The 24,793-nt window shown below is 44.6% G+C and overlaps 2 protein-coding genes across 5 annotated transcripts in view; one reads left to right on the forward strand and one right to left on the reverse strand.

Annotated features, from left to right (window-relative positions):
• Nucleotides 1–18,110, forward strand: part of hecw2b (HECT, C2 and WW domain containing E3 ubiquitin protein ligase 2b) — a 30,634-nt gene extending 12,524 nt beyond the window's left edge. The window contains exons 3-31 of one of the 4 annotated variants that reach the window (XM_070994179.1): nt 321–428; nt 541–635; nt 1,581–1,656; nt 1,755–1,924; nt 2,010–2,152; nt 2,549–2,649; nt 2,828–3,756; nt 3,836–3,977; nt 4,075–4,200; nt 4,725–4,826; nt 5,395–5,545; nt 5,622–5,725; nt 5,802–5,926; nt 6,333–6,518; nt 7,153–7,305; nt 7,424–7,526; nt 7,615–7,711; nt 7,797–7,880; nt 7,984–8,093; nt 8,691–8,811; nt 8,897–9,010; nt 10,356–10,508; nt 10,594–10,692; nt 10,791–10,920; nt 11,035–11,181; nt 11,267–11,381; nt 13,301–13,386; nt 13,490–13,602; nt 14,460–18,110. In XM_070994179.1, coding sequence (XP_070850280.1) covers nt 321–428; nt 541–635; nt 1,581–1,656; nt 1,755–1,924; nt 2,010–2,152; nt 2,549–2,649; nt 2,828–3,756; nt 3,836–3,977; nt 4,075–4,200; nt 4,725–4,826; nt 5,395–5,545; nt 5,622–5,725; nt 5,802–5,926; nt 6,333–6,518; nt 7,153–7,305; nt 7,424–7,526; nt 7,615–7,711; nt 7,797–7,880; nt 7,984–8,093; nt 8,691–8,811; nt 8,897–9,010; nt 10,356–10,508; nt 10,594–10,692; nt 10,791–10,920; nt 11,035–11,181; nt 11,267–11,381; nt 13,301–13,386; nt 13,490–13,602; nt 14,460–14,571 — 4,295 coding nt within the window. In that variant the 3' untranslated portion in view covers nt 14,572–18,110. The remainder of the gene's footprint in view (nt 1–320; nt 429–540; nt 636–1,580; nt 1,657–1,754; nt 1,925–2,009; nt 2,153–2,548; nt 2,650–2,827; nt 3,757–3,835; nt 3,978–4,074; nt 4,201–4,724; nt 4,827–5,394; nt 5,546–5,621; nt 5,726–5,801; nt 5,927–6,332; nt 6,519–7,152; nt 7,306–7,423; nt 7,527–7,614; nt 7,712–7,796; nt 7,881–7,983; nt 8,094–8,690; nt 8,812–8,896; nt 9,011–10,355; nt 10,509–10,593; nt 10,693–10,790; nt 10,921–11,034; nt 11,182–11,266; nt 11,382–13,300; nt 13,387–13,489; nt 13,603–14,459) is intronic. The other 3 variants (XM_070994180.1, XM_070994182.1, XM_070994183.1) reach the window with 3 other exon arrangements.
• LOC139352111 (calcipressin-1-like) overlaps nt 1–24,793 on the reverse strand; it is a 248,609-nt gene that overhangs the window by 207,090 nt on the left and 16,726 nt on the right. The gene's annotated exons all lie outside the window — the stretch shown is intronic.

The following is a 24,793-nucleotide window of genomic DNA, read 5'->3' on the forward strand; positions in this document are numbered from 1 at the left end:
AACACCAACTCCTCCTCATAGTGTCGGCGCTTTTGTCTCATGTTTCCTCGCTCAGAAAGATGTGTAAAAACAGCAGCCTGTGACTCTCATGTGTTTACATTAATCACCATGTTGCTGAGATGCGCGTACGTGCCGCTGCCTCATTAAGTCGGTCGATGGCTCAGTAGCCATCGGGGCAGCGTGTGACCTGGCCAAATGTCTTGTTATGTTAATTGTTTTCTGTGTCTGCCCCTTGTGTCATTAACTTTTAACATCTTACAGCTGCCTGATTTAAGAAAAGCGTCTGTGTGCTTCTGAGCGTAAATGCGTGTGTTTGTCAGATGAGACGTGTGTGGCCAACGTGTGGGACTCCAAGAATCGCGGGGTGAACGGCACCCAGAGGGGACAGATCGTGTGGAGGCTGGAGCCGGGACCCTACTTCATGGAGCGTGAGTGGACTTCACGGGTGCCGTGTTTGTGTTCAAGTGTGAGAAAATGACCCCGGTGATCATTTGTGTGTGTGTGTGTGTGTGTGTGTGTGTGTGTGCGCTCTCCCCACAGCGGAGACTAAGGTGTGCTTTAAATACTATCACGGCGCAAGTGGAGCATTGAGAGCGACAACACCTTGCATCACCGTCAAGAACCCTGGAGTAACGGTATGTCCCGTCCTCGGCTCCTTACAGTCATTACTCCACCTCGTCTCTTCTTTTCTGTGAGCGTGACATTTTTATTTTCAGTGCAGGGTCTTAACATCTGTTGGATGAATCGCCATCAGATTGCATTCAGATGTTTACGTCCCCCTCACGATGAATTGTCCCGTCTTACTTTTTAGCTAGCTCCATCATTTTTGTCCAGTTTGTTCAATACTTCTGAACAAATATCTAAAACTCATGAAGTTCCCATCAGCCTCTGCTGGACTTTGTGTTCACTGCTAATTGGCAAATGTTAGCATGCCAACCTAAGAATGATTAGCATGGTGAACATCAGCCTGTTAGCATTGTTAGCTTTTAGCTTTCCAAACTCTGCAGCTAGCATGGCTGTAAACTCTTAGTCTTGTTGTTTCGGGTACCTGGAATTGGAACGATTTCTGGTTTGCTAATTTCAGAAAACGTCAGTAGGCCGTCACGGTTTCTGATTGGCTCCAGTTCCGAAACAGGAAGTCCTCCTTCTCCTCCTGATAGTCAGCGCAGGAAGTTTCTTTAGGTAGAGCCGTTTTTGGTCTTCGGTTAGCTTTCAGTGTGGCCGCTTGTAGTAGAAAATCTTCTTGGTCTCAACTCATGTGAGGCAGAAGCTGAAGGAAATTTGGAGATATCAGCGCCAGTGGAGGGAAACGAATGGAGAGACGTGGACGTCACTGAGGTCTCGGCAGCACAAACTGAGGCTAAGAGACGTTTGCTCCAGTTGAGTCAGTAAAATTTAAAGCTGTCAGCTTGAATCAGAGCCCTCACACCCTGAGCCCACTCCTCCTTCATGTTTCCTCCTTTAACTTTTCATCAAACTCTGGTGTTTGTTTCCTCGAGGAGTGAAGTCAGTTCACTCTGAAGATGGGAACGCTCAGTCATCCACTCACATTGCTCTCCTGTTGGTCGTTTTCTCTTCAGGTGGGCAGTGAAGGCCAAGTGGAGGACCAATCAGGGGCTGAGCACTGTCGGAAACTAGTCAGCTTCACCCTATCAGGTGAGAGGAGTGACTCTGCAGAATTGTAGCTGTGGTCCAGTAAAAAAAACCCCCCAAAAAACCCACACACATGCTGACAACTGCGCTTTCCACTCCAGACATCCGGGCGGTGGGCCTGAAGAAGGGCATGTTCTTCAACCCCGACCCCTACCTGAAGATGTCCATCCTGCCCGGGAAGAGGAGCGGCCTCCCCAAGTTCACCCACCACGGCCAGGAGAGGCGCTCCTCCATCATAGCCAACACCATCAACCCTGTGTGGCACGGGGAGGTCAGCACAAACGCACACACCTTCACGCACCTTTGGCCTGTAAACACCTGAAGTAAACGTTGTGCACCTTTAACTGTGCCTGTAGAAATACACCTTTGTGGCTCTGATGACGGACGTGCTGGAGATCGAAGTGAAGGATAAGTTTGCCAAGAGCCGACCAATCATCAAGCGGTTTCTGGGTCAGCTGATCATCCCTGTGCAGAGACTCCTGGAGGGGCCAACAGCTGAGTGAGTACACACACACACAGACTGTGTTAATAAATGTGTGTATTTGCGCCTCCTGCTTACTTTAAAGGAGCCCTCAGACAGAAGGAGAAGGTCTCCACACTCATGTGACCTTCAGCACTTAACCACCGTGACTCATCACAGTTCAGTCGATACCAGTCAATACGTACCAATCAGCTCATTGCTCAGGCATTGATTTGATATTGATCTGCAACTGGAGGACGTTGTCTGCTCCGCTGAACCGTGATGTGTAGTGTGTGTGTGCAGTTTATGGTGGCAGGAGGTGGATCACACAGCACCGAAGCCGTGATCTCGCTGCACACACACTCTGCATTTCGATAAATGTCATATTTGACACACTCATGTCTGCTTGTGTTTTAACTGTGTGTGTGTGTGTAGCGATCAGCCCGTCAGCTACAGCCTGTGTCGTCGTCTCCCTACGGACCATGTGAGCGGGCAGCTTCTGTTCAGAGTGGATATCACCTCCACCGGACAAGAAGGTGTGTGTGTATTATACTTTAATTAGTGAGAGACGCTCCATTCGCAGCTGGTATTAAACGGGATGTGTGTGAGATCCACTCAGGTCATACACACTGTACATACGTCCACCCTTTAATTCAGATCTCCTCTAAACTCTTTGTTGTTTTATATCAATCTTCATCTGTCGCTCTTTGTCAGAAGCTTCTCCAGACGCCATGGGAACCATCTTGGGTGGCGCCGTGAACGGTGACCCCGGCAGTCCCTCTGACGACGAAGACCTCCCTCAACCGTCCTCGTCTTCGCGTGTCACATGTGGACCCTCTCCCACGGGCTCCGACGAGGGCTCTGTGATGGGCAACGGTGCTTGTTATTATGGTGACGACAGTGTGTGGCGGGAGCCGGGACAGATGGGAGAGGAGGATGTGCTTTCTGTGGCTGTGGGCAGCCACACCCACCGGCAGGTGTCACTCAATGACTACCTGGATGCCATCGAGACTCCCAGGAGCCCCGGGGACCGGCCTCTGGCAGGGCCTTCGCCGAAGCTCCGCTCCAGCTTCCCTACGGACACGCGGCTCAATGCCATGCTGCACATAGACTCAGACGAGGACGAGGAGACGGCGGGGCAGCACAGGGAGCAGTCACAGGAGGCGAGGACACCGCAGAGCACGGACTTATCCAGGACGTCGGCTGCATCCGAGTCTCAACAGGGAAGCGAGGGTTCAGGGGCGGAGCCCCGGGGACAGACCGCAGCTGGGACTGGGCCTGGAGCCACAGCAGAGGCCGGGTCCTCTGCTGTGGCTCAGACTGGAGCTGAGCCTGCAGGGCCTGAACACGGAGCTGCAGAAGGTGCAGCCAGAGACCAGAATCTGGCAGGAACATCAAGCAGCGCAGAGACAGCAGCCGGGACCACAGAGGTCGCTGTAGCATCGGCTGAGGCCGCACTCGCCACTGGAGAAACATCCACAGCTCCCAGCTCCTCTCAGGCATCAGGAGCCGAGGCAGCCGTGGCATCGCCCGGGCCGGGGGAGTCTGTGGAGGAGTGCACCTGCCAGGGGCAGAGCAGCAGCCTGAGTGCAAACCAGGAAGTACTCTGCAACTCCTCCCTTGGTCCGCTGTCACCCATTCAGGTGAGCGTTCAGTCGACTCAAAGCTACATGTCACCAGGCGGTAAGAGCTCTTATTCAGAATCTCTACGTCTCTCCTCAGGAGGTGGAGATGAGAAAGGAAGTCGCTCCAAAGGCGGAGGAAGAAGGGGGGGAGTCATCGAGCAGCGAGGCGAACGGGCCAATCGCGGCAGCCGCTTCCACCAGCAGCACCATAACTGACAGAGACGGAGAGACGTCTGAAGGTGAAGAAAGTTTCTCTGCTGTTCTTTAGGTGGAAATCAGTTGAGCTCTGCCTCCTCGTTGTTTTGCACACATAAAAAAGTGTTGTTTACGTTGCAGGAGCCAGAGGCAGCAGCGGGGACGGGGAGGAGGGAGGGGAGGTGTGGAGGAGGAGGCAGTCCATGCAGGCCTCTGGAGGTGTGGCCCAAAACCAGGAGGGGTCAGCGGGGGTGGAGAGAGAGGCGGGTAAGAAGCAGGGTGGAGATGGATTATCTCAAAGCTCTGTACACAGGGACGCTGAGACATGTCCACACTGCTCCGGAGCAGATCCACAGAGCAGCTGGACGTTAATTGTGTTACTCACGGTCTCCTTAATTGTTGTTATTGAATGGAGGGTGCTAATCATTCACTTTAACGTCTGTGCTTTCCAGCCTCCTGCTGGGCTGTGCTCTCCTCTGACAGCAGCAAATGAACTCTTATGTTTTAGCATGAAAACGCATTGATTCCATCACTTGTTTTTATTGTATGCTGCTACGAATCAGAGACAATAGAAACATCCACCTGAAAATGTGCAGCAGCATCTCCCCCCATCAAGGGGGCTGAATCATCAGGGGAGTTAATGAGAGAAAGGATCTGGATTATCCAGGTCAGAACAAGCTTTCTGCAGCTGCCAGAAGGCTGTTGGCTTCAGGGAGAACAGTCGTCTGTTTTGGACAGTCGTGGGGTTTGATGACATAGTATAACGTGTGGCTGTGTGTCTGTGTGTGTAGGTGCCACAGCTCAGGTCAATGGCCACCAGTCGGTTCGCTCCCTGCCTTCTGTCCGCCATGACATCAGTCGTTACCAGAGAGTGGACGAGCCGCTGCCGCCTAGTGAGTGTGTGTGTGAGTGAGTGTGTGTGTGTGTGTATGACAGTGAATTATCCTGACGCATGTAGCATCTATAAGCTTGAGGAACAAGTTCCAAAGCATTAAGTGTTCATAACGGTCAAATGTTTCACAGGCAGGTTTGACTCTTTTAGTGATGTGTGCAAAGCTGGTGAAGACATGTTGAGGCTGAAGGTCCTCACAGTGGGTTTCACAGCAGCTTTGGTTGTTGTCAAACAGCTGAATGACTGTCTGCTCACAGCGGTCTGACTGTGCTCTATTCTGTGAGGTTTATATTGTTTGCTTTCACTAAACTGCAAATTAGAGTCAGAATAAACGCTTTCTATCTGTCATAAATCAAAACATGATGTGTAATCAAGCTTTGTGGCGTCTTAAAGGGGCTCGTTTGTCTTTTCAGTGGGTGTTCGCTCCTTTACACCTTAGCTGAAATTCTCACTTTTATTGATGCCTGAAGTCAGTGATCCAGTTGTTTGTCTTGATGTTTGTCCCTCCTCAGTGCAGCCTCGTTACTGCATGTGTGTTCTTACTTTGTTCAATGTCGTGTGTGAACCAGACTGGGAGGCCCGGATCGACAGCCACGGTCGGATCTTTTACGTGGACCACGTGAACAGAACCACAACATGGCAGCGTCCCACCGCGCCCCCCGCCCCGCAGACCCTCCAGAGGTCCAACTCCATACAGCAGATGGAGCAGCTGAACCGCAGGTCAGAAACAGATACTGTGTGATCAGCTTCAAACGGCAAAGTTAGCGGTAATTAACACACACGGTAACGTCTCCAGGTATCAGAGTATACGCAGAACGATAACCAATGACAGCAGACCAGAGGAGCAGCCAGCCAATGAGCTGCCGCCGGATGAGACTGACATGCACCCCTCCATCCCAGGTAATCCTCTCACTGCACCGCATTGCATTGTGGTCTGCGTAGTCCAGAGGTTTGATTGTTCTCGTTTATGTTGCAGAGCTGCGCAGAGACAACAGCGTGGCTCAGTCCAGCTCCAGGTCTCGCCTCACCCTGCTGCTCCAGTCCCCCAGCGCAAAGTTCCTCACCAGCCCCGACTTCTTCACTGTGCTGCATTCCAACCCTGTACGGCCACTCGTTCTCTTCTTCTTCTCTCTCCTTTTTACCTCTCAGCCAACCGTCTTTCCCCTCCCTCCTCCTGGTGGATCACGCACTGCTACTTCTTTTAGGAAACTGCTTCAACCTTTGGTCGCCACATACACTCGTTAAGGGACTGTGTGGAAATGATTAGTGGGAGCAGGAAATGGGGGGAGGAGGGTGATGTGTGCTGGGTGGAGGGCAGTTATGGGGGGGGCGAAAAGCTCATGTCACATGCTAACATTAGCTGATGAGCACTTCAGAATAGCAGTTAAATAGTGTGACAGTGGGACGACTTGACATGACCGAGCTTGATTCCTTCCTCTGGTGGATGTGTTTCCTCTCTTCCTTCTGTCCTTTTTTCCTCCCTCCTCTCTGTCCGTCTCCGTCTCAGAGTGCCTACCGTATGTTCACCACCAACACGTGTCTGAAGCACATGATCAGTAAGGTGCGTCGGGATGCTCACCACTTCGAGCGCTACCAGCACAACAGGGACCTGGTGGCCTTCCTCAACATGTTCGCCAACAAACAGCTGGAGCTGCCCAGAGGCTGGGAGATGAAGCACGACCACACCGGCAAGGTGGGAGCACGCCTGTGTCTCAAAGGTGTCATGGCTTTGGATGAGTAGAATTTAATGGTCTAAAATGACAAAATGTGACTTCATGTGTTGAAGTTATGAAGTAGGAAAAGCCTCTAAAACTATTTATTTCAAGATTTGTGGGCAGAATAACATTTTTTGGCCACTAAATACGTGTAGTTGCATCAAATATATGATACCGCTTTTAATTTAGGGGTCATGGTGTCATATTTCCTGCCAGGTGTGCCACAGAGTTCAGGAGGATACATAAAGATTTCAGGAAATAATAAAAAATAACATTTCTTTAAATATGAAAATGTTTTTTTTGCCACAAAATGGTCACAAATGTAATTTTCTATTAGCCAAATCTCACAGAAATACTCCTACTGATATATATTTACTCCAAGTTAACACGGTGATAGTATTTATAGTCAAGATGAAGTATAAATACTCTACTACTTTTGTGACTTTAGTGTGATTTCTAAGGCAGTCATGGTCCAGTAGAGTGTGATGTGGAAGCATCTGGTGTCACAGTTGATGCAAACTGCTGTTTGTAACTTGTGAAGAAGTATTTCAAATGTATGGACGTGAGGACGGTGGACAATGGACACCTGACAGTCTGCGTGTTCACTCTCAGCCTTTCTTTGTGGACCATAACTGCCGAGCCACCACCTTCATCGACCCCCGGCTGCCTCTCCAGAGCACTCGGCCCCCGAGCCTCCTGGCTCACCGCCAGCACCTGACCCGCCAACGCAGCCACAGTGCAGGCGAGGTCAGCCCGCGGCGATTGGTAAGACACGCAGGCTTTGGGCATGGCTGCCATTTTGACTGTGGGCAGCAGCACAGTTACACCCTGCTTGAATGGGTGAGATGCCACATAATACACACCTCCTCCTCTGTCTCTGTAGGTGGGTGAAGACCCTCGTCACGCCGGCCCACCCGTCATGCCGCGGCCCTCCAACACCTTCAGCTCTGCCAGCAGGGGGCAGTGCCAAGATGTTGTGCCAGTGGGTCAGTATACGCACACACAAACACACACACGTGTGCCCTCAGAAACGATCCAAGCCGAGCGGCCTGAACGTGTCTGCTCTTCTTCCAGCTTACAACGACAAGATTGTGGCATTTCTTCGGCAGCCAAACATCTTTGAGATTTTGCAGGAGAGACAGCCCGACTTGAGCCGGAACCACTCACTCAGGTACGATCCGGACGTGCTGCCTCTGACACGGTTTAGTCTTCACATCTGTAGCTTCCCGCTTAGTGTAATGTTGCTATGACAACAGGGAGAAGGTGCAGCTGATCCGCACAGATGGAGGCTCAGGATTGGCCAGGCTGTCGGGCGACGCTGACCTTGTCATGCTGTTAAGGTAAGACTGGCGTCCTTCCTTCCCTTGTTTCCTCCCCTCCGTGACGTTTCCTTTCGGCTTGGGTGAGCTTCAGTGTCCCCCTTGCTCTGTCTGTCCTCTGCAGTCTGTTTGAAGATGAAGTAATGTCCTACGTGCCTCCTCACGCCTTACTTCACCCCAGCTACTGTCAGTCACCTCGGGGATCACCTGTGTCCTCGCCACAGAACTCACCTGGTAGGACACAAGTCTCTCTCTCTCACACACACACACAGAAGTTGCACAGATGTAATTTTAGTAGCATTTGATGAGTTAAATACTGGAGGAGAGTACAAGAGAGAAGGCATGTGTGTGTTACCATGATCTCAGGTCCTGTTTTAGTACAGAGGAAGCTAACATTAGCCTAAAGTCATTAGCATCCAGGACAGATGTCCACTTAGTGAGGAAACATTAAACAGTGGATGTAATGGTCATTAATGTAATGCCACAGATGAATGTAGTTAGAGTAGTTAACGATGTGCTCCTTGACTTTGGAAGTGTTGCTAGGCTGCTGCTACAATAAGCTAATTAGCAAGACATGTTTGTATGGAGCTGTTTTTGTGTACTTCCTATCAATAATTTAATTCTTATTATTCCAAATTAGAAAATCAGCAGAAAACACCATTAATCAAATTATGTGTCAAGTGTCTGTGTTGGATGAAAAACATGAAATGGTGTGTGTGTGTTATTTGCAGGCAGTGTGCTGTTTCATATGAAGGAAGGTAGAAATAAAGTGTAACACTGACTGACCAAAGAAGGCCTGGAGTGAGTTTTCTCACCTGTCTCTGCCTGTAGGTACTCAGAGGGCCAACGCCAGAGCCCCTGCACCCTACAAGAGAGACTTTGAGGCCAAACTGCGCAACTTCTTCAGGAAACTGGAAACTAAAGGCTACGGCCAAGGACCAGGGAAGCTAAAGTAGGTGGAAGCAGTGTCTCTCTGTATTTCCACATGCTGCCTGCCTGCCTGCGTGTCCTCTCACCAGCTTGTGTGTGTGTCCTAGGTTGATCATCCGTCGTGACCACCTGCTGGAGGATGCCTTCAACCAGATCATGTGCTACTCCCGTAAAGACCTGCAGCGCAGCAAGCTCTACGTCAGCTTCGTCGGGGAGGAGGGGTGAGTGTGTGGTCACTTTCTAATCAGGCTGATATGACTCCAGAGTTGTGAAACCTTTGTCTTGATCTACTTAAGTGCTACTGCTAATTTTGTCATGTAGTTTAACTGACAAAAAGCAGGAAACAATAATGCTGACAACCAACAAAGAGAGAATTCAGGACACACTTAAAGCAGTCAAGCAAAAGAGGTTTATTTACAATATTTACATTAAAAGATAAACAACACAAGTAGGTTTGAAACATGTGGGGGGGGGGGAGGAACTGCAGGGGTTGTGCCAAACAAAATAAAGTACAATAAAACAGGGCCTAGCTCAACAGTAAGTATGAGGAAAGAAAAAGAAAACTAGCTTATCTACAAGTGTCTGAACAGAACAAAATTACCATAAGCAAGTGAAGTAACAGTTTCCTCCTGTGTGCACAGTCAAATGTGGTACCTCAGCCTTACCTCAGTCCTGCCTCCCCACCACAAACTGTCCGAGACAGCAAACAAAGTCAGAGTGAGAGCAAAGCAAGAGAGAGGCTTTTGAAAGGTGTCCTCTGTCTCCTATTGGCTACTTGGCTGGAGTGTGAACCAATCCACAGCTCTTCTGGAGCTCACAGGTGGCAGCCAATTTTCCACTTCTCACCTGCAGGACAAAGGGAGGGAGGGAGAGAGGGAGGGAGAGAGAGAGAGACATAACTCTATACATGTAACACAGTTTATTCTAATGACATGCTTTGACATCAATTTCCTAAAGTGTTGCAGTAGAAAAGTTGACGTATTTTAATTTTACTGGTGTCTTTTAATGCCACTTCCCACTTGTACTCTACTCCCATTTCAGAGGGAAATACTTTTGACTTCACACAAGTTTAGCTACTTTAGAAACGACTGTAATTGAACATGAAACATTCAGAGAGTTGCTGAAAGCATGAGGCAATTAATTGTGAAGTTTTTAGATAATAGTTTGGATTCAGAAACAATTAGCTTAGTTGTATTTGTATTTCTAGCGAGGTTTGGAGCAAACAATCAATGAATGAAGAAAGTGCTCGGCAGATGAATCCATGATGAAAATGGTGCTTTTCCATGAATGCATGAGTCCTAATAATCATTTAATGTACAATAGTCCAACAGTCACAAGGGACATTTTTCTGCATGGAGTACTTGTAATATTTGAATTACATTTTCCAGATTGACCAATGCAGGACTTGTATTTGTAGTGTGGTATTAGTACTTTAACTTAAGTAAAGAATCCAAATATGTTGTCCTCCGCTGTATGCAGTAAGTTGTGTGTGTGTGTGTGTGTGTGTGTGTGTGTGTGTGTGTGTGTGTGTGTGTGTGTGTGTGTGTGTGTGTGTGTGTGTTGCAGGTTGGACTACAGCGGGCCTTCCAGAGAGTTCTTCTTCTTGGTTTCCAGGGAGCTTTTCAACCCTTATTATGGTCTGTTTGAGTACTCTGCCAACGACACCTACACCGTCCAGATCAGCCCCATGTCCGCCTTTGTAGACAATCACCACGAATGGTGAGAGACAGCGGTAACACTCAGGCATGTTTGTTAGTTTTGTGCGTACTTGAATGTGCGGTCATGTGTTTTCTGTGTGGTTCAGGTTCCGCTTCAGTGGTCGTATTTTGGGTTTGGCTCTGATCCACCAGTACCTGCTGGATGCCTTCTTCACCAGACCCTTTTATAAGGGTCTGCTGCGCATGTACGTACAGACGCGTTATTTCAAAGTCATTTCTTTTTGAGTAGGAAATGAGAGTATTGTTTTTCTAAACCTACACACTGTCATTTGTCATCATGTAGTCCCTGCGACCTGAGCGACCTGGAGTATCTGGATGAGGAGTTTCACCAGTCACTTCAGTGGATGAAGGACAACGACATAGAGGACATGCTGGACCTCACTTTCACTGTCAACGAGGAGGTCTTTGGACAGGTTAGACCTTACTTTACCAAGTATCCAGATTTGATTGGTTTAGAGGGGGAAAAATATGAGCAGAGGATTGATTTAGTGGTGTTTTTCTGTTCGTTTTAATGTATGTGAGCACAGATAACAGAAAGGGAGCTGAAGCCTGGAGGAGCCAACATCCCTGTGTCCGAGAAGAACAAGAAGGAATACATTGAGCGCATGGTGAAGTGGAGGATCGAAAGAGGAGTGGTCCAGCAGACTGAGAGCCTGGTCAGAGGCTTCTACGAGGTGTGCCTTAACTCTCTGAATTCATGTATATCAAAGTGCACTGTAGAAAAGGTGACACTGATACGTTTGTGTGTGTGTTTTGCAGGTGGTGGACGCTCGGCTGGTGTCGGTGTTTGATGCCAGGGAGCTGGAGCTGGTGATTGCCGGGACGGCAGAGATCGACTTATCAGACTGGAGGAACAACACAGAGTACAGAGGAGGTGAGGAAGAATTTTCTTTATTTTTGCAGCCCCTCTGATGCAGGAAGAGGACATGATGGGATCTAGTTTTCCATGTAGTACTGCTCCACTCTTTGGTGCTTTCTAGTGCCACAATGGCAGAGTTGTAGGGTTTCTGTTCAACTGTGTTTCTGGGAAGCTTAGATGTTACGTAAAAAGCAAAGTGCTGATTTGTAACACTCTGAAACCCCATATTTAATGTAAAATGGCACAAAGGCAAGTAATCCAATGTTAAAATGGAAAACTGTGTTTTTGAAAAATATTTCTTCATGACAGGATCATGTTTAGCACTCTGCTGCATTCTTCTTCTTCTTCTTCTTCTAACAACAGTCTGTAAGTGTTTAGGACCTGATGAGATTCACTGTCGTCATTTAGAAAGTGGAACATTTTTCCCATTTCTTGCTTGATGTGTGATTTCAGCTGCTCAGCATCTCCTTAGCTGTATTTTAAGATTCATAATGCACACCACATTTGTAACAGCAGGCAGGCCAGTTTAGCTCCACAGTCCATGCAGAATGTGGTTTAGCATTATCTACTGTCAGCACATGTTGTTCCAAAAGCAAAGTGGTGGCAAAGGTAATGTGTATGTTTGTGAAGGCACCAGTAATGCAGAGCAACAGTGTTGCTAACCAACACTTGTTTTTCCACAGCATCCTAACTTTTCTACAAACAAGCAGAGTTGTACATACAGGCCACAAGTCAGCTTTTGTGGCACTAGAGGGCACCAAAGAGTGGTGCAGTGCAATTATGGACAACTGGATCCCATCATGTCCTGATGTGGGGGGGGGGTGGCAGGTGATGAGAATGCATGTGAAATGGAGTGATTCAACAAAGCATTTAGTTTAATTTAAAGGCAGGTTAATGGAAATAATTAGAATCTGTTGAAAACAGAACCATGTTTTTTGTCTTACATTCATCTTTCATGATACACAGATGCTGTTGATTTCAGGAAAGTGCCATTCAGGGCAGGACTAACCAAACAACTCATTACAGTGATTGATTGATAAATGATGTTGCTTTTTATTTGTATGAGTGCTGCTGTGATGATCACTTTGGTTGTGTTACTGTCTGCAGTCTCCCATTCATCATTCACAACACCCAAGTGACATTTGTTGTTTTGATCAAGCAATATGTCGGTTCAGGGCCCAAAGTCCATCAAACAGCAAGCCCACTGACTCACTGATGGTGTTTGTGGCTCTGAAGTTGCAGTTGTGGTTCCTTTGCTGTCATTAAAGTATAGGAAAACATAGAGTTCAAGAGAAATGAACAGCCTGTTGTGTTAACATAATCACACAGCCTTAATAGATTTCTGGTGCATGAGTTAGACTTTGACTGAGTTGATCCCAATTTTGGAAATTGCTTTGTTGCAGCACTTAATGTTTTTTTTTTTTTTTTTTAAACAATTGCTATTATTCTGTGTTCATATGTTTAGTCTTCTTTACCAGGACTGTAATTTGAGAGGCCAAAACACCATCAGTGAGTCAGTGGGTGTGTTTTTTTGACAGTCATTTTGGGCAGAAGTGACATACTGCTTGCTGTGAATGATGAAGGGTAGACTGCAGACAGTAACACAGCCCAGGTGAGCATCACAGCAGCACTCTTCCAAATCAAAAGCAACATAGTTTAGCAAGCAATCAATGTATCACTGGAATGAGTTGTTGGTGCCACCCTGAAGGATACTTACCCTAAATGATAACTGTGTGTTGAGAATGATGAACGTAAGACAGGAATCAAGACTTTCTCAATGAAATCAGCTTTAAATAAATCAAGTGACTTGTGTGACTCTGTGTTCCAATGAATTGTCATGGCTTCCTTTTTGTTAGCTGCAGCAGGTAGCTCTCTCTGCTGTGTTTTTGTCTTGACGTCTTGTCATTTTGCATCATCGTGATCCTGTTGTTTAGGTTACCACGACAACCATATAGTGATCCGGTGGTTCTGGGCAGCAGTGGAGAGGTTCAACAATGAGCAGAGACTGCGGCTCCTGCAGGTAGGCACGTGTGACAGACGGTTCATGGGACTTTTGAGAGCGAGTGTCATCAGGACTTCAGTTGTCTTCTTCTGTCCTGTCTTCCCTTTGCTGTCCCTCTCAGTTTGTGACCGGCACATCCAGCATTCCTTACGAGGGCTTTGCTTCTCTGCGAGGCAGCAACGGACCCCGGAGGTTCTGTGTGGAGAAGTGGGGGAAGGTCACCTCGTTGCCCAGGTATCCTATTGTCATCATGTTTTTGGAGTCAGATGAAGTTGCAAATGATCCGAAGTTCCAATCATTTGAAGCATTTGTGTCCAGTGGTTCACACATTTTGGTGGACACCAGTTTTTGAAATAGGTCCCAAACTGAACAAGAGTGAGTGCTGCAGCCATAAAACAGGAGGTGGTGATTAGCAAATCACTGAAAGGGTATTTTTATGTGAAACTGCATCCAAACAGTACTTGAGATGATGAAAGTGAGAGTTTGGCAAATGATATTGTCATTTGGAAAGTGATGCTGATTGGCTTCCATCAACTGGGCAAATTGGATACGACGGTCAGCTGAGGTGGGTCATGGCCTCTCTATGTCGATTGGCCGAGGAAGCACGAAAGGGCTGGCCCTACAGCCCCGGTAACGAGCGCTGATGGAGAGCACCTGAGGCACAGGCAGTATAAAACAGGCAGTCTATTCCTGAGCGGCAGCGAAAGCGGCAGCGTTTTTTGCGGCAGACTTTTTTGCGAAGACCTTTTTTGCAAAGACCAGCGAGTCTGCCTGTGCGAGTCAGCCGAGCAGAGGCAGACGAGTAGAGGCCACGACACTCTGCCCGTTCGTACAGGTAAATCTGCTTTCATGCTTCCAGTCTTTGCCTCTCCTCAACCCTCTTCCAACACTCTGGCCATTTCTCCATGAAGAGAAACCCTCAATGCTCTCTGTTCACTCTGTACGTCACCTCGTAGCACCTGTGTCCAATTGGACCGCTAACGAGCATGACGCCTCTCGCTCTTGGTGTTGCTTGTGACGTGTATGTTCACTGCCGAAAGACTCATAGTCATTGTTAATACTGTTGTTTTCTGTCTGTGGTCTCTCTCCAGAGCTCATACCTGTTTCAACCGGTTAGACCTGCCGCCATACCCGTCCTTCTCAATGCTGTATGAGAAGATGCTAACTGCTGTGGAGGAGACCAGCACCTTTGGCCTGGAATGAGACCCTCATCTGCCAATCTACCCATCAAGAACAGCTGCTAGAAGTGAAGAGATGGTGCCATGATGGACTGGAGCAAGGGTTCCAAAAACTCCATTTAAAGTCCCATTTGTGGTTTGTGTTGAATTTCTAATCCGCTATCTTTGAGAACAGACACTGAGAAAACTTGTGAACCTTTGGCAAACGGCTTCTTTTTTTCCTCTATCTTCTTGCACCTAATTAAACACTTTCACCTGTGTTGTGTGACGAATGGGAAAACCCCCACTGCCTTTGGGACCAGAATCTTAACTGCCAGGGTTTGATCAATCTAAGACTTTTTCCATTGTTGTCAGATTGAATTTGATACTGCAACATTAAAGTTGAAGATACACATCAAAGAAGAAGCAAGCACTGCCTTCTCAGCCTCTTTTATTTGACTTTGGGTGGACCTGAAAGGATAAGAAAGACTGTTCAGAACTGTGATCTTCACTGACGCCCTCATTGTGGTACAGCATCTCTTTGTGGCCTGTTGTAGTGACTGCACTCATGTAGATAATGAATTGGTTTCTCAAAGCCTTTCAAAGACCACCTGGGGGTCACTTTTGGGGGGGGGATTTTCCAGTGAACTTCTACAGCTGATTCGGGAGAGCCCAAACAGAAGCTTTGATATTGTTGTTACAGTATTTTCATCTACAAGAAAAAGTGATTTTCTAATGATGTGGCAGTGACATGTTGTGATTTGAATGTAACTAACTCACTTTATGATGTAGATAGTGTGGGAGTGTCTTGTTTTTAGTTTTAACACATCTGAATCAATTGGCAAACTAATACTTGGCCACTACTTGATCAAGTTTATGTGTTGATGAGTAAATTAAGTTACATACATACATTATGTAACAATATCCATAGACTTAATATTGGACTCATTTTAAACTAGCTTGGCTCACAGTCTACTTTCCTAAATTTGGCAAAAGCTGTCTACACTCAAGAGATGATACTGGGGAAGAAAAAGAAAGAAAGAAAAAAAAAAGAAAAATAGATATCCAAATACACAAAGTCCACTAAACATCCACATACCAGTGGTGGATGTACATTGTGTGGTATCAGGGCTGAAAACACATGCTATATCTGAAGAACATGCACTCTGACCACCAGTAACCACATAGGAAACTCTTTTCTGACCTAAATCCACATTGAAACTAAACTGGAGGAGCAAGTTCATATGCTCCCATCAATCAGTGATACTTAGACTACCCAGTCCCACTACAGCTACAGCTACAGCTAAACCACTCCCAGTCAGTCTGTGTCCACACATTTATTTGATAATCATAAAATTAACGCTGGAGTCCCCAGCACACCTTAAATAATTAACAATGATTCACAAGTGTTGAAAATCTCTATTTTATGCTCACTAAACTACTATTTATACTATACAGACAGTAGTGACAACAATTGGCTGACTTCAAACATGATTGAAATTATTTATTAAGACTCAACAACCATGCAAGTAGCTCTGTGAGGCTGGACTTAAGTTAAGTCAAAGTAAATACTGTTGTTAGCACAATAGTTGGGATATTTCACTATACAAGAACTTTTTTGGTTTTTTTCATTGGATTTCTGAAAAAGAAAAACAATTTATTCATCATCAGTTACTCAAAGTAATAACAGTGACAGATCAATCAATCAGAAGAAACATCAGTTGCAGCCCTATTCGAGAACTAAATCCACAAACATTGCTATTTCTACAACAATGGACACTGACATGGCAGAGGGACAAACTCCACAGTAAAAGTCTTAGATGTCCCAAACCCCATGCCTTTCTCCACATTCACCCCTGCTACACACAGCCACACCAAGCTGCTGGTGCTAAAAACACAATTAGGCCATCACATTTTAAGCTGCCAAGTCCAATTAATCAAACACACTTTATCACCCTGAGACGTTCAATAAACCATCTACCAACTACAAATCTCTCCTCACCATATTCACTGTTGCTAATAACAACATGCTTTCCTTTCATTATTACTGGCCTCTTGAGTCACCTTACACACCATGACTACAAACTCCAAATGATGGGGGTTTTGTCTTTGCTCTTTTTACACTTCTGATGTTGACCACTTCTGTATTTGTACAGCTGAATTTGATGACACTCGCTGTATGCAAACTCTCTGCTAAATGTCTTTTTCTGACATGAAGAGTAGACACTGTTTTCTAGTTGCTATAGATTTGCACTCTGTTAGTTCAATATTGCCTGAATTGTATCAACCACACGTTAATGTTTGTGTTCATTTAATCAGGTTGTTAAGTGCAGTTCACACCCAGAGCTCAAACCAGGTACACAATAAACAGTAAAAAACAAAGTCCTCGTGATAGAGAAGCATGAACATTTGGTAGAAACCCCTTTGGAAGGAGCTTGCAGTGAATCTTTTGCTCTTTTGTACACTGAGATACTTGTTACCGTCCTGCTCACTCACATTGCCCCCCTCTGCACTATGAATGTAAGCACACCTTGAACTGCCACACTGAAATACAACTGTCCACACGCAGGGCTACGACACCTACAAGTCAACCGCAGAGTTCCTGAGCTCACACAAACCCCTCTGAATCCCTCATTTTACATCAAATATATATGTATGGAAGCCATTACTGCCCACACAACTAACGTCCTAAAAAAAACATAAATGCTCTACGCTAAATCCTAAGTCTAGATCATGATGCTGATTGACAAAGACTATATTTAAAACTAATTTGGACTTACCATCTCATTATGACATGTTTTTTATTGACTTCGTCCAAATTATTATCTTAGAATCACCATAAATACATTTTGACATTGTCACATTTTTGGACTGCAATCTAGATTCACACTTAATTGGTCACAATTAGGACTGTCAAAAATGACTCAACTTTTTCTCTGATTTCTGACTTAACACTCTGAATGTGGACTTCATGTCTCATACTCCCCCCCCCCCAGCAAAAACCGTCTTCCATACAACCAAACTTAATACACACAAACCACTCCAGAATCCTTTTTTAATGTCTTAGAATGGTTAAAAATAAACAACTTTAAAACCTAAGCACCACATTTTCTGTAAAGCTTAGGAGGGTACATTGAAAATGATCATACTGTTGTCATCAATTTTGTAAACAGATTTTGATAAAGCCTTGGACCTACTGTTTTCCTTGTTTACTCTTTGAAAGAATGTACTCTAATCCTACATACTATGACATTTCTGGGTCAAATTAACACCTGGATCAGAACGTGGGTAAACCTTCCTGTGGTAATTCAGATGAATTCTAATGATTCTCTTCTTTCCCTCACTGAATGCACTGCCCTCTGTCTGTCAATCCACAATGTACCAAAGTTTAGAGCCCAAGATGGCCGCCTCACAACCTGCCACTCTTTCTGTACAGTCCACCTCAATTTGAATATGAATGTTTGTCAGCACTCTTCTTCTCCTCAAATAAAATGTCATCTCTCTATGCAAGCTTTTTCTTCTCCTTTCCACGTCACTTTGACTGTAAATGAACAAACTGAGCAGGATAATAAATGGAAATCAATATGTGTCATGTCTATTTCTGATATAACAGACAGTCTGTCATATTTTTCTGTTCTAATGCTTATTTTGTCCCTGGCCAAGAATGACAAAGGATAATCCCATTGAATTCAAAAACATCGGATACATTACTAAGATCTGACAGGTGCATGGAGGACCAAACAGGAAGTGCCAAATAATTCACTCCTATATCAAGAAATGGCTAAATACTGCAGAAATAAATTACAACAAACAACATCAAGGACAAACTCCTCAGCACTAAAATCACAAAAGACAAACAGATCCACCCATGACAACAGATGATAAGGTTAAGTTAATCCCAGTGTGGAAGTTTGGTTACAAAAGATTAGATGTACAACAAACCACAAACAGCTAAGTGTAGCAGTTTACATCAAAAAGTATCTTATCGACCACTTTGATCTGCAGTATAGCAATGATGTCATAAGATTCTGATGGTCTAGTGTTAAAAAAGCTAAGACAAATCCCAATAAACTGTACTACATGCCTGGAAGAAATGTGAACCTCTCTCAGACACAGCAGCTGACACACACACACAGGTCATAATATACAGACAAATATCTGCTATTTCTGGGTAATTAAATGCTAATTCCACTTTTTTAAAAAAAGCCAACAAGAACGCTGAGCTGTCGAGTTTCATCAGGAGTCGGTACCACCACAATCAAGCACATAATGTTTAGGAAATGAGTTTAAAAACATGCATACTGCCATTAGAAACAAGGGACAATGAGCGGAGAACGACCCTGATCAACCACACATTAACAACAACAACACACATTATTAGACTGTAAATCATTACTCAAACCAATCACTCACTGTGGTCTGACAACAACATTATACTTTAGTGTCTCTGTGCTGACAGAACATTAAACAACATACAACATCTGAACTAAACAGAAGCTTCCTGCACTCTTCAGGGAAAATACGATTATGGCAAACTCTGTTTAACAAATATGACACCTTACGCACATACACAACAAATTAAACACCCACTCATAACACATAACATATCTGCATCCTTGGAATATCACTGAATGTCAAATACAGATAAGGGGGAAATCAGATGTTAAAGGAACTTGTCATCTCAACATCATGGTCAACATGCTTGTGAACTTTAAAACATATGCATTCATTCTTACACTGTGCAAGTGTTCAATCAATATGAAATATGGTGGGCTGAAGGCTCAAGTGCTAGCTGAAGTTCAGAAACCGACATAAAGGTTTAAAACAGGTGGCTTTGGTGAGAGAACTATAACAGCTGTTTCTCATTAAACAAGGATCATACTCTTTAATTAAAAAGGAATCTCCAAAGAAATCCTTTCCACAATGTGGCCACACACCTAAAACAACAATCTTAGCCTACCGGTGGGTACAACAAACACAGGAAGTACACTGACAGTGTCAAAAACACAGGGAGGGATTACGCTGCAGACGATTTTGCAGCTTCTGACTGCAGCGCTCTTGCTCAACATTGGACCAATTTCACAAATCATTGTCCACATTACTCAGACAAAAAATGGAGGAAAATAAGGTCAATAAACACACATGTGTGACTGGAAATTCTTCCATTTATGCAGTCCAACATGTTCCCCACAGCAACATGAAACAGTTACTTCTCGGCTAATTGCTGTCAGACTCTCAAAAGCTAAATGAACTGAAACAGATATCCCAAGTCTGGATTTTACTTCTCAGCAACATGATCCACAAATACAACAGCAGACCAGCACATCTGAAGCTCCATCAGATAATGTGCTGTGATGGTTAATACATCGAACAGTGTCATCTCATCATCATAATCCACATTTTCTCCTCAAACGTGTAAATATAACCAACAACACATCTGAACTCCACTTACTGAGCTATTCATGGGGACAGAAAACAAACCAAAGTAGTGAGAGCAAATCCTGACTGTGTTCTCATCCTTTTCATTTTCATTGCAACCTTTTTCTCCAAAGTCTTGTCAACAACACACACAGGACCAACTTCAGGAATAGCCCAGAGGAATGTGGAGCTAACTGATCTGGGAATTGGATATGTTCAATGAATGTGGTCTTTCCTGCATCATATGACACACTCAGACAAAGATACTAAAGATACTCAGTAAACCTGCTGATACAAAGTCATGGATCTGTCTGTTCAGGAATAAGAAAACAGCATTAAAGTACTACTCAACAGCATTTTTGGACTTCACATTTTTGGAGAACTTCAGCTGGGAGGACATTTTTTCTTTCATCACCCTCCACTTACAAATCTCTAGTCACGACTTCAATTGTGCTCCAGGTGTTGCTGTATGACAGCCATCAAACCAGACCTGCCACACAGCAGCAGGTGCTTTATAAAGCACGTCTGACACCAAGATAGTGAAGATGTGAGCCTTTCCAACCAGAAACCCCACCATCTGAGACATTTAAGGCATCTGAAAACACCACTACACCAGCAAGCCAACAACACTCATGACTCTTCCATGAATTCTGCTAAGGTAGCTCTACTTGTCTTTACTTCATAACTTCTTTTTCTTGACCAAGAAGCCACTCAATTTTACTGTTTGTATGCTTTCAATATTCAACTCAATTCCTTCAGCATGAAACACAGCAGCTGCTAATACTGAGGAAAAATGTCCTACCTCAGAGCTTCAGCACAGAGAAGATGTTCTCCCAGTTGGTCTGCATGACGTTCCTCTTCTTCCTCCACGTCCTCCACTGAGGTCACATATCTACAAGTGTGTGACAAACAAAAGTCTTCACATGCAACACAACTGACAGTGAAAGTCAAAATCAGACAACACTCATTTTACATTTTGTTATGTTATATTTACAGTTAGCATTAACGCTGGAAAATGGTTCATGAATACAATGACAAACATACGTACCATCTGGACAAACTGGAAGACCAGAGACCGTCTACACAGCAGTCCATCTGCAACCATCTGCACAAACAGAAAATGAATAATCATTCATTTCAAGTTGAACCACAGTGCACACACTCAAACCAACCCATGTGGATCAAATAAAGTGTATATGCCACCTGATAAATTGTCTTTCATTTGCATTTATATTATCCTTCATTGTTCTGATTTTCACAACACTTCAAAAAAATTAGACATTTTGGGTCTTTTCCCATACTGCACTACATTTACATTTTACATAGTTTTATCTGAACTAACCTGAGTGGCCTAAATAGCTGAAAGATTTGACCCTCAAATAAACTGGAGAAGGGAAAAAGCATTTAATAGAAAGTGGGCAATATGGCTGAAATGTTCAATTGTATTATTAATAATTTGAAGACAAAACTCATTTTAGATCATAGTAACAGCATTAGATAAGACTTTATTGATCCCACACCAGGGAAATTTAGTCATTATAGCCAACAAGTTACTAAAAGCAAGCACAGTGGCATAAAGAGGTCGAAATTAAAATATACAAGATACAAAATAGATAAAATAAAAACTATGTATATGTACATTTGTACTGATTCTAAAAATGTGAACACATATTAAAGCAGATATTAGCCTTGATAACAGCAGTGCAAATCAACAACAGGTTTATGATGTAGAATTGAGAAAGGCAGCATCAACACAGAGCTACATTACATGATGCTGGAGTCAAACAGTCTGACACCTGTTGGGATGAAGTACCTGCGGTAGCATTTTCTTGCAGACTGGATGCAGCAGTCTGTTACTGAAGGAGCTACTTAAGCCCCCCCCCCCCCCCCACCGTCTCATGCAGGGGTTGGGGGGGGGGGCAATATGCAAACTGCAATTACAGTAATTGTTCTAGAAATTCAATTAAGAATAGGTTTAATAACCAAACCACATTTGGTTATTTTCTTCATTTACTTCTTCCATGCAAACAAAAACTGTTCCAAATCTAAGCTTTAAGGCTCCACATGAGAATAGAGATGCATTATCACCACCGACTGTTACTCTCTGAAAAGCAAGCTGGAGTGCTCCATTGTCCTGCCTGCCACAAATATATAATAAAAGCCATTTTCGCATGTGAACTCTGGACAATGTCCACAGAATCATGTCTGCAAAATGTCCTCAATTGCCCTTTCACACAGACACATACCAGATTTGTCTGGTGTGTGTAGAGCATGCAGAGGATAATGATGACTGTTTGTACGTTGAAATCAATATCGCAATATCAATGAAGGTGTAGAAAGCAATACACAGGTATGCAGGAGGAGTACAAAGTAGCCACACTCCACACAAAGTCATCAACACACCCTCGCTCACTGTGTAGCAGGGCAACAGCGCATACACTGTTGATGACGGTGTCTAAATACCTTCAGTGATGGAAACAGTACAGAAAATCTCTACCAGTGGACACATTTCTACCATCATCTTGTACATACAGTCATATCACCCCACCCTAGCATTAAACCAATGGGAAGATTATAAAAATAATATCATTGTCTGTTGAAATAAACAATTCCAGCCACCACAACAAATGTTTCAAGATGTAAAACACTGACTGGGGAAATGCTATCGTGTGTTTCAAATCAAAGTAGAAAAAGCTGGATTACACCAGATAATGCATTCAAATGGAACCAATATGGCTGAATAATCATCTCCGTCAACAAAGAGGACCAAGCAGCAGAGGATGCGCTTCCTGTGACAGCTCAGGAAGTTCAACCTGCTTCAGGAGCTGCTGATCCAGTTCAACCACGCTATAATCCAGTCAGGTCTCTGTTCATTTATCTCCACCAAACACAGCAGAAACAGACTTTGACAGAAAGTCATGACTGCCAGAAAAGTCACCAGTGTCAATCTGTCCTCCATTCAAGGCTTGGACATCTACAGAGTGAGGAAATGGCCAGGATCACCGCAGACCCATCACACCCAGGACACAGCCTGTCCCAGCTTCTCCCCTCTGGCTGGTACTACAGAGCACAACAGTGAAACAGCGTCACAAACACCTGTGCAATTAAGCCTGTTAACGCTAATTCACTGTACCTATAAGCAGACTGTACACAACGTGGACAAATCAACCATGTCAAAAATGACACAACGCCTCACTACGGTGCTAAGTCATTCCGATTATCACAACTGTCAAACACCTCATGAGTGAAACTACAGAGCAAACATGGCTTCATGTCAAAAACTGCGATACTGAACATCTTTAAATCACTGACTGAATTGATATTCAATGACAACCACATTTCCGGAGGTGAGGAAATTATGCTTCCCACGCGCACAGTTTAAGCAGTTGGCAGTTTAAGTTGAGATATGACACAAATAGGTGGAAAATGCGCTGGAATGACTATTAAAAATGAGCCATAACTGACAGAACTGCTGCTGCTGCTGCTGCTGCTGCTGCTGCTGCACATACGACCAGCAACACAAGCAGCAACACACACATAACAACCAATAAACTGCATGCAGCTTGCTCCAAACACAACTTTCTTAAACTCTTGCATTTTAAATGTAATGTAAGCACCGTGTTTATCGTAAGTTACCACTTCTTCTCCTGACGCTCGCGACCCGTTGACGTGTGGCTTTAAGAGCCGGTTCACAGGTGGCGTTGATTACCGCTGACAACAACAGTCGAAAACTACAACAAAAACAATAGAAAGCCATCTTTTCCTTCTCTCAATAAATTAAAACTTTCTCCTCGTATCGCTCGGGCGAATTTGACTTACGTGTCGTTTGTTTATTCACCGCTAACTGTTCATATAAGTTCGCTGATTACCAACTGCACAGACGTTAGCATAGCAATTTAAGCTAGCAAGCGGCGGACGCAGCGGCCCTGTTTTGTTTGTTTGTGTGGCCGTTCAGCCACTGACTGACCTCACACTCACGACGAACTGCTCCGCTTCTTTCTGTTGTCGTCTTTCAGTATCTCTCGTTTTTCCAGCCGTTCTCCACAAGTCGTTATGAAGCAGGTTATTGCAGAGCCGAGAAGACGCGCGCCATTTTCCGCTCAAACAGTACGGGTTGCGCCGAACGTCGAGCGTCAACCGTCGACCACGCCCACCAGCTCGTTTTTGGTTTTTTATTTTTTTGGAAACGGAAAATAAATAACAAACAACATACATCAGGCTAACATTAAAAAATAAAACAAACAAGGAGTCAAATTTAATTAATTTCTTGTAGTGTTTAAGTATTTTGACAGCTTCTTTGTTTGTACAAGTAGTTTATCGACAGAGGCTTTTATCTAAAGCGACGTACACATGAATCCACGCACCGCCGGCATGTCTGGAGTCGAACCACCGACCTACTGATTCACAGACAACCGCTCTACTTCCTGAGCCACAGCCACCTTTTAATTGATTTGCACAGTCAGTTCTAAAACTGTGAACTTGTGAATATAACACTTGGTCTAAAAAGGACTTCTAACAGAAGTTTCTATTATATTCAGCGAATATTTTCCTCAGCAACTTCTTTCATGTGTTGGCAAGACCAATATAGATGCACCAGTGTTTCCCCGGGCTCTCCACAAGAGCTGCAATGTCATTGAACTTCTGCATGACAAGGAGGTAGGCAGCTGTGGCTCAGGATGTAGAGCAGTTGTCCACCAATCTAAGAGGTTGGTGGTTCAATCCCTGGAAACATTTATTAAAACTACCCCCAAATAAATGCAAAACAAGTTTTACCAACAGCTGTCTCAGTAATAACAAATAGTTGATTGCCATTTCCCATATTACTTTTAAACAGAGAAGCACAGCAGCAA

Source organism: Chaetodon trifascialis, chromosome 24 (genome assembly GCF_039877785.1).
Source record: "Chaetodon trifascialis isolate fChaTrf1 chromosome 24, fChaTrf1.hap1, whole genome shotgun sequence".
In the NCBI taxonomy this organism is placed as follows: Eukaryota; Metazoa; Chordata; class Actinopteri; order Chaetodontiformes; family Chaetodontidae; genus Chaetodon; species Chaetodon trifascialis.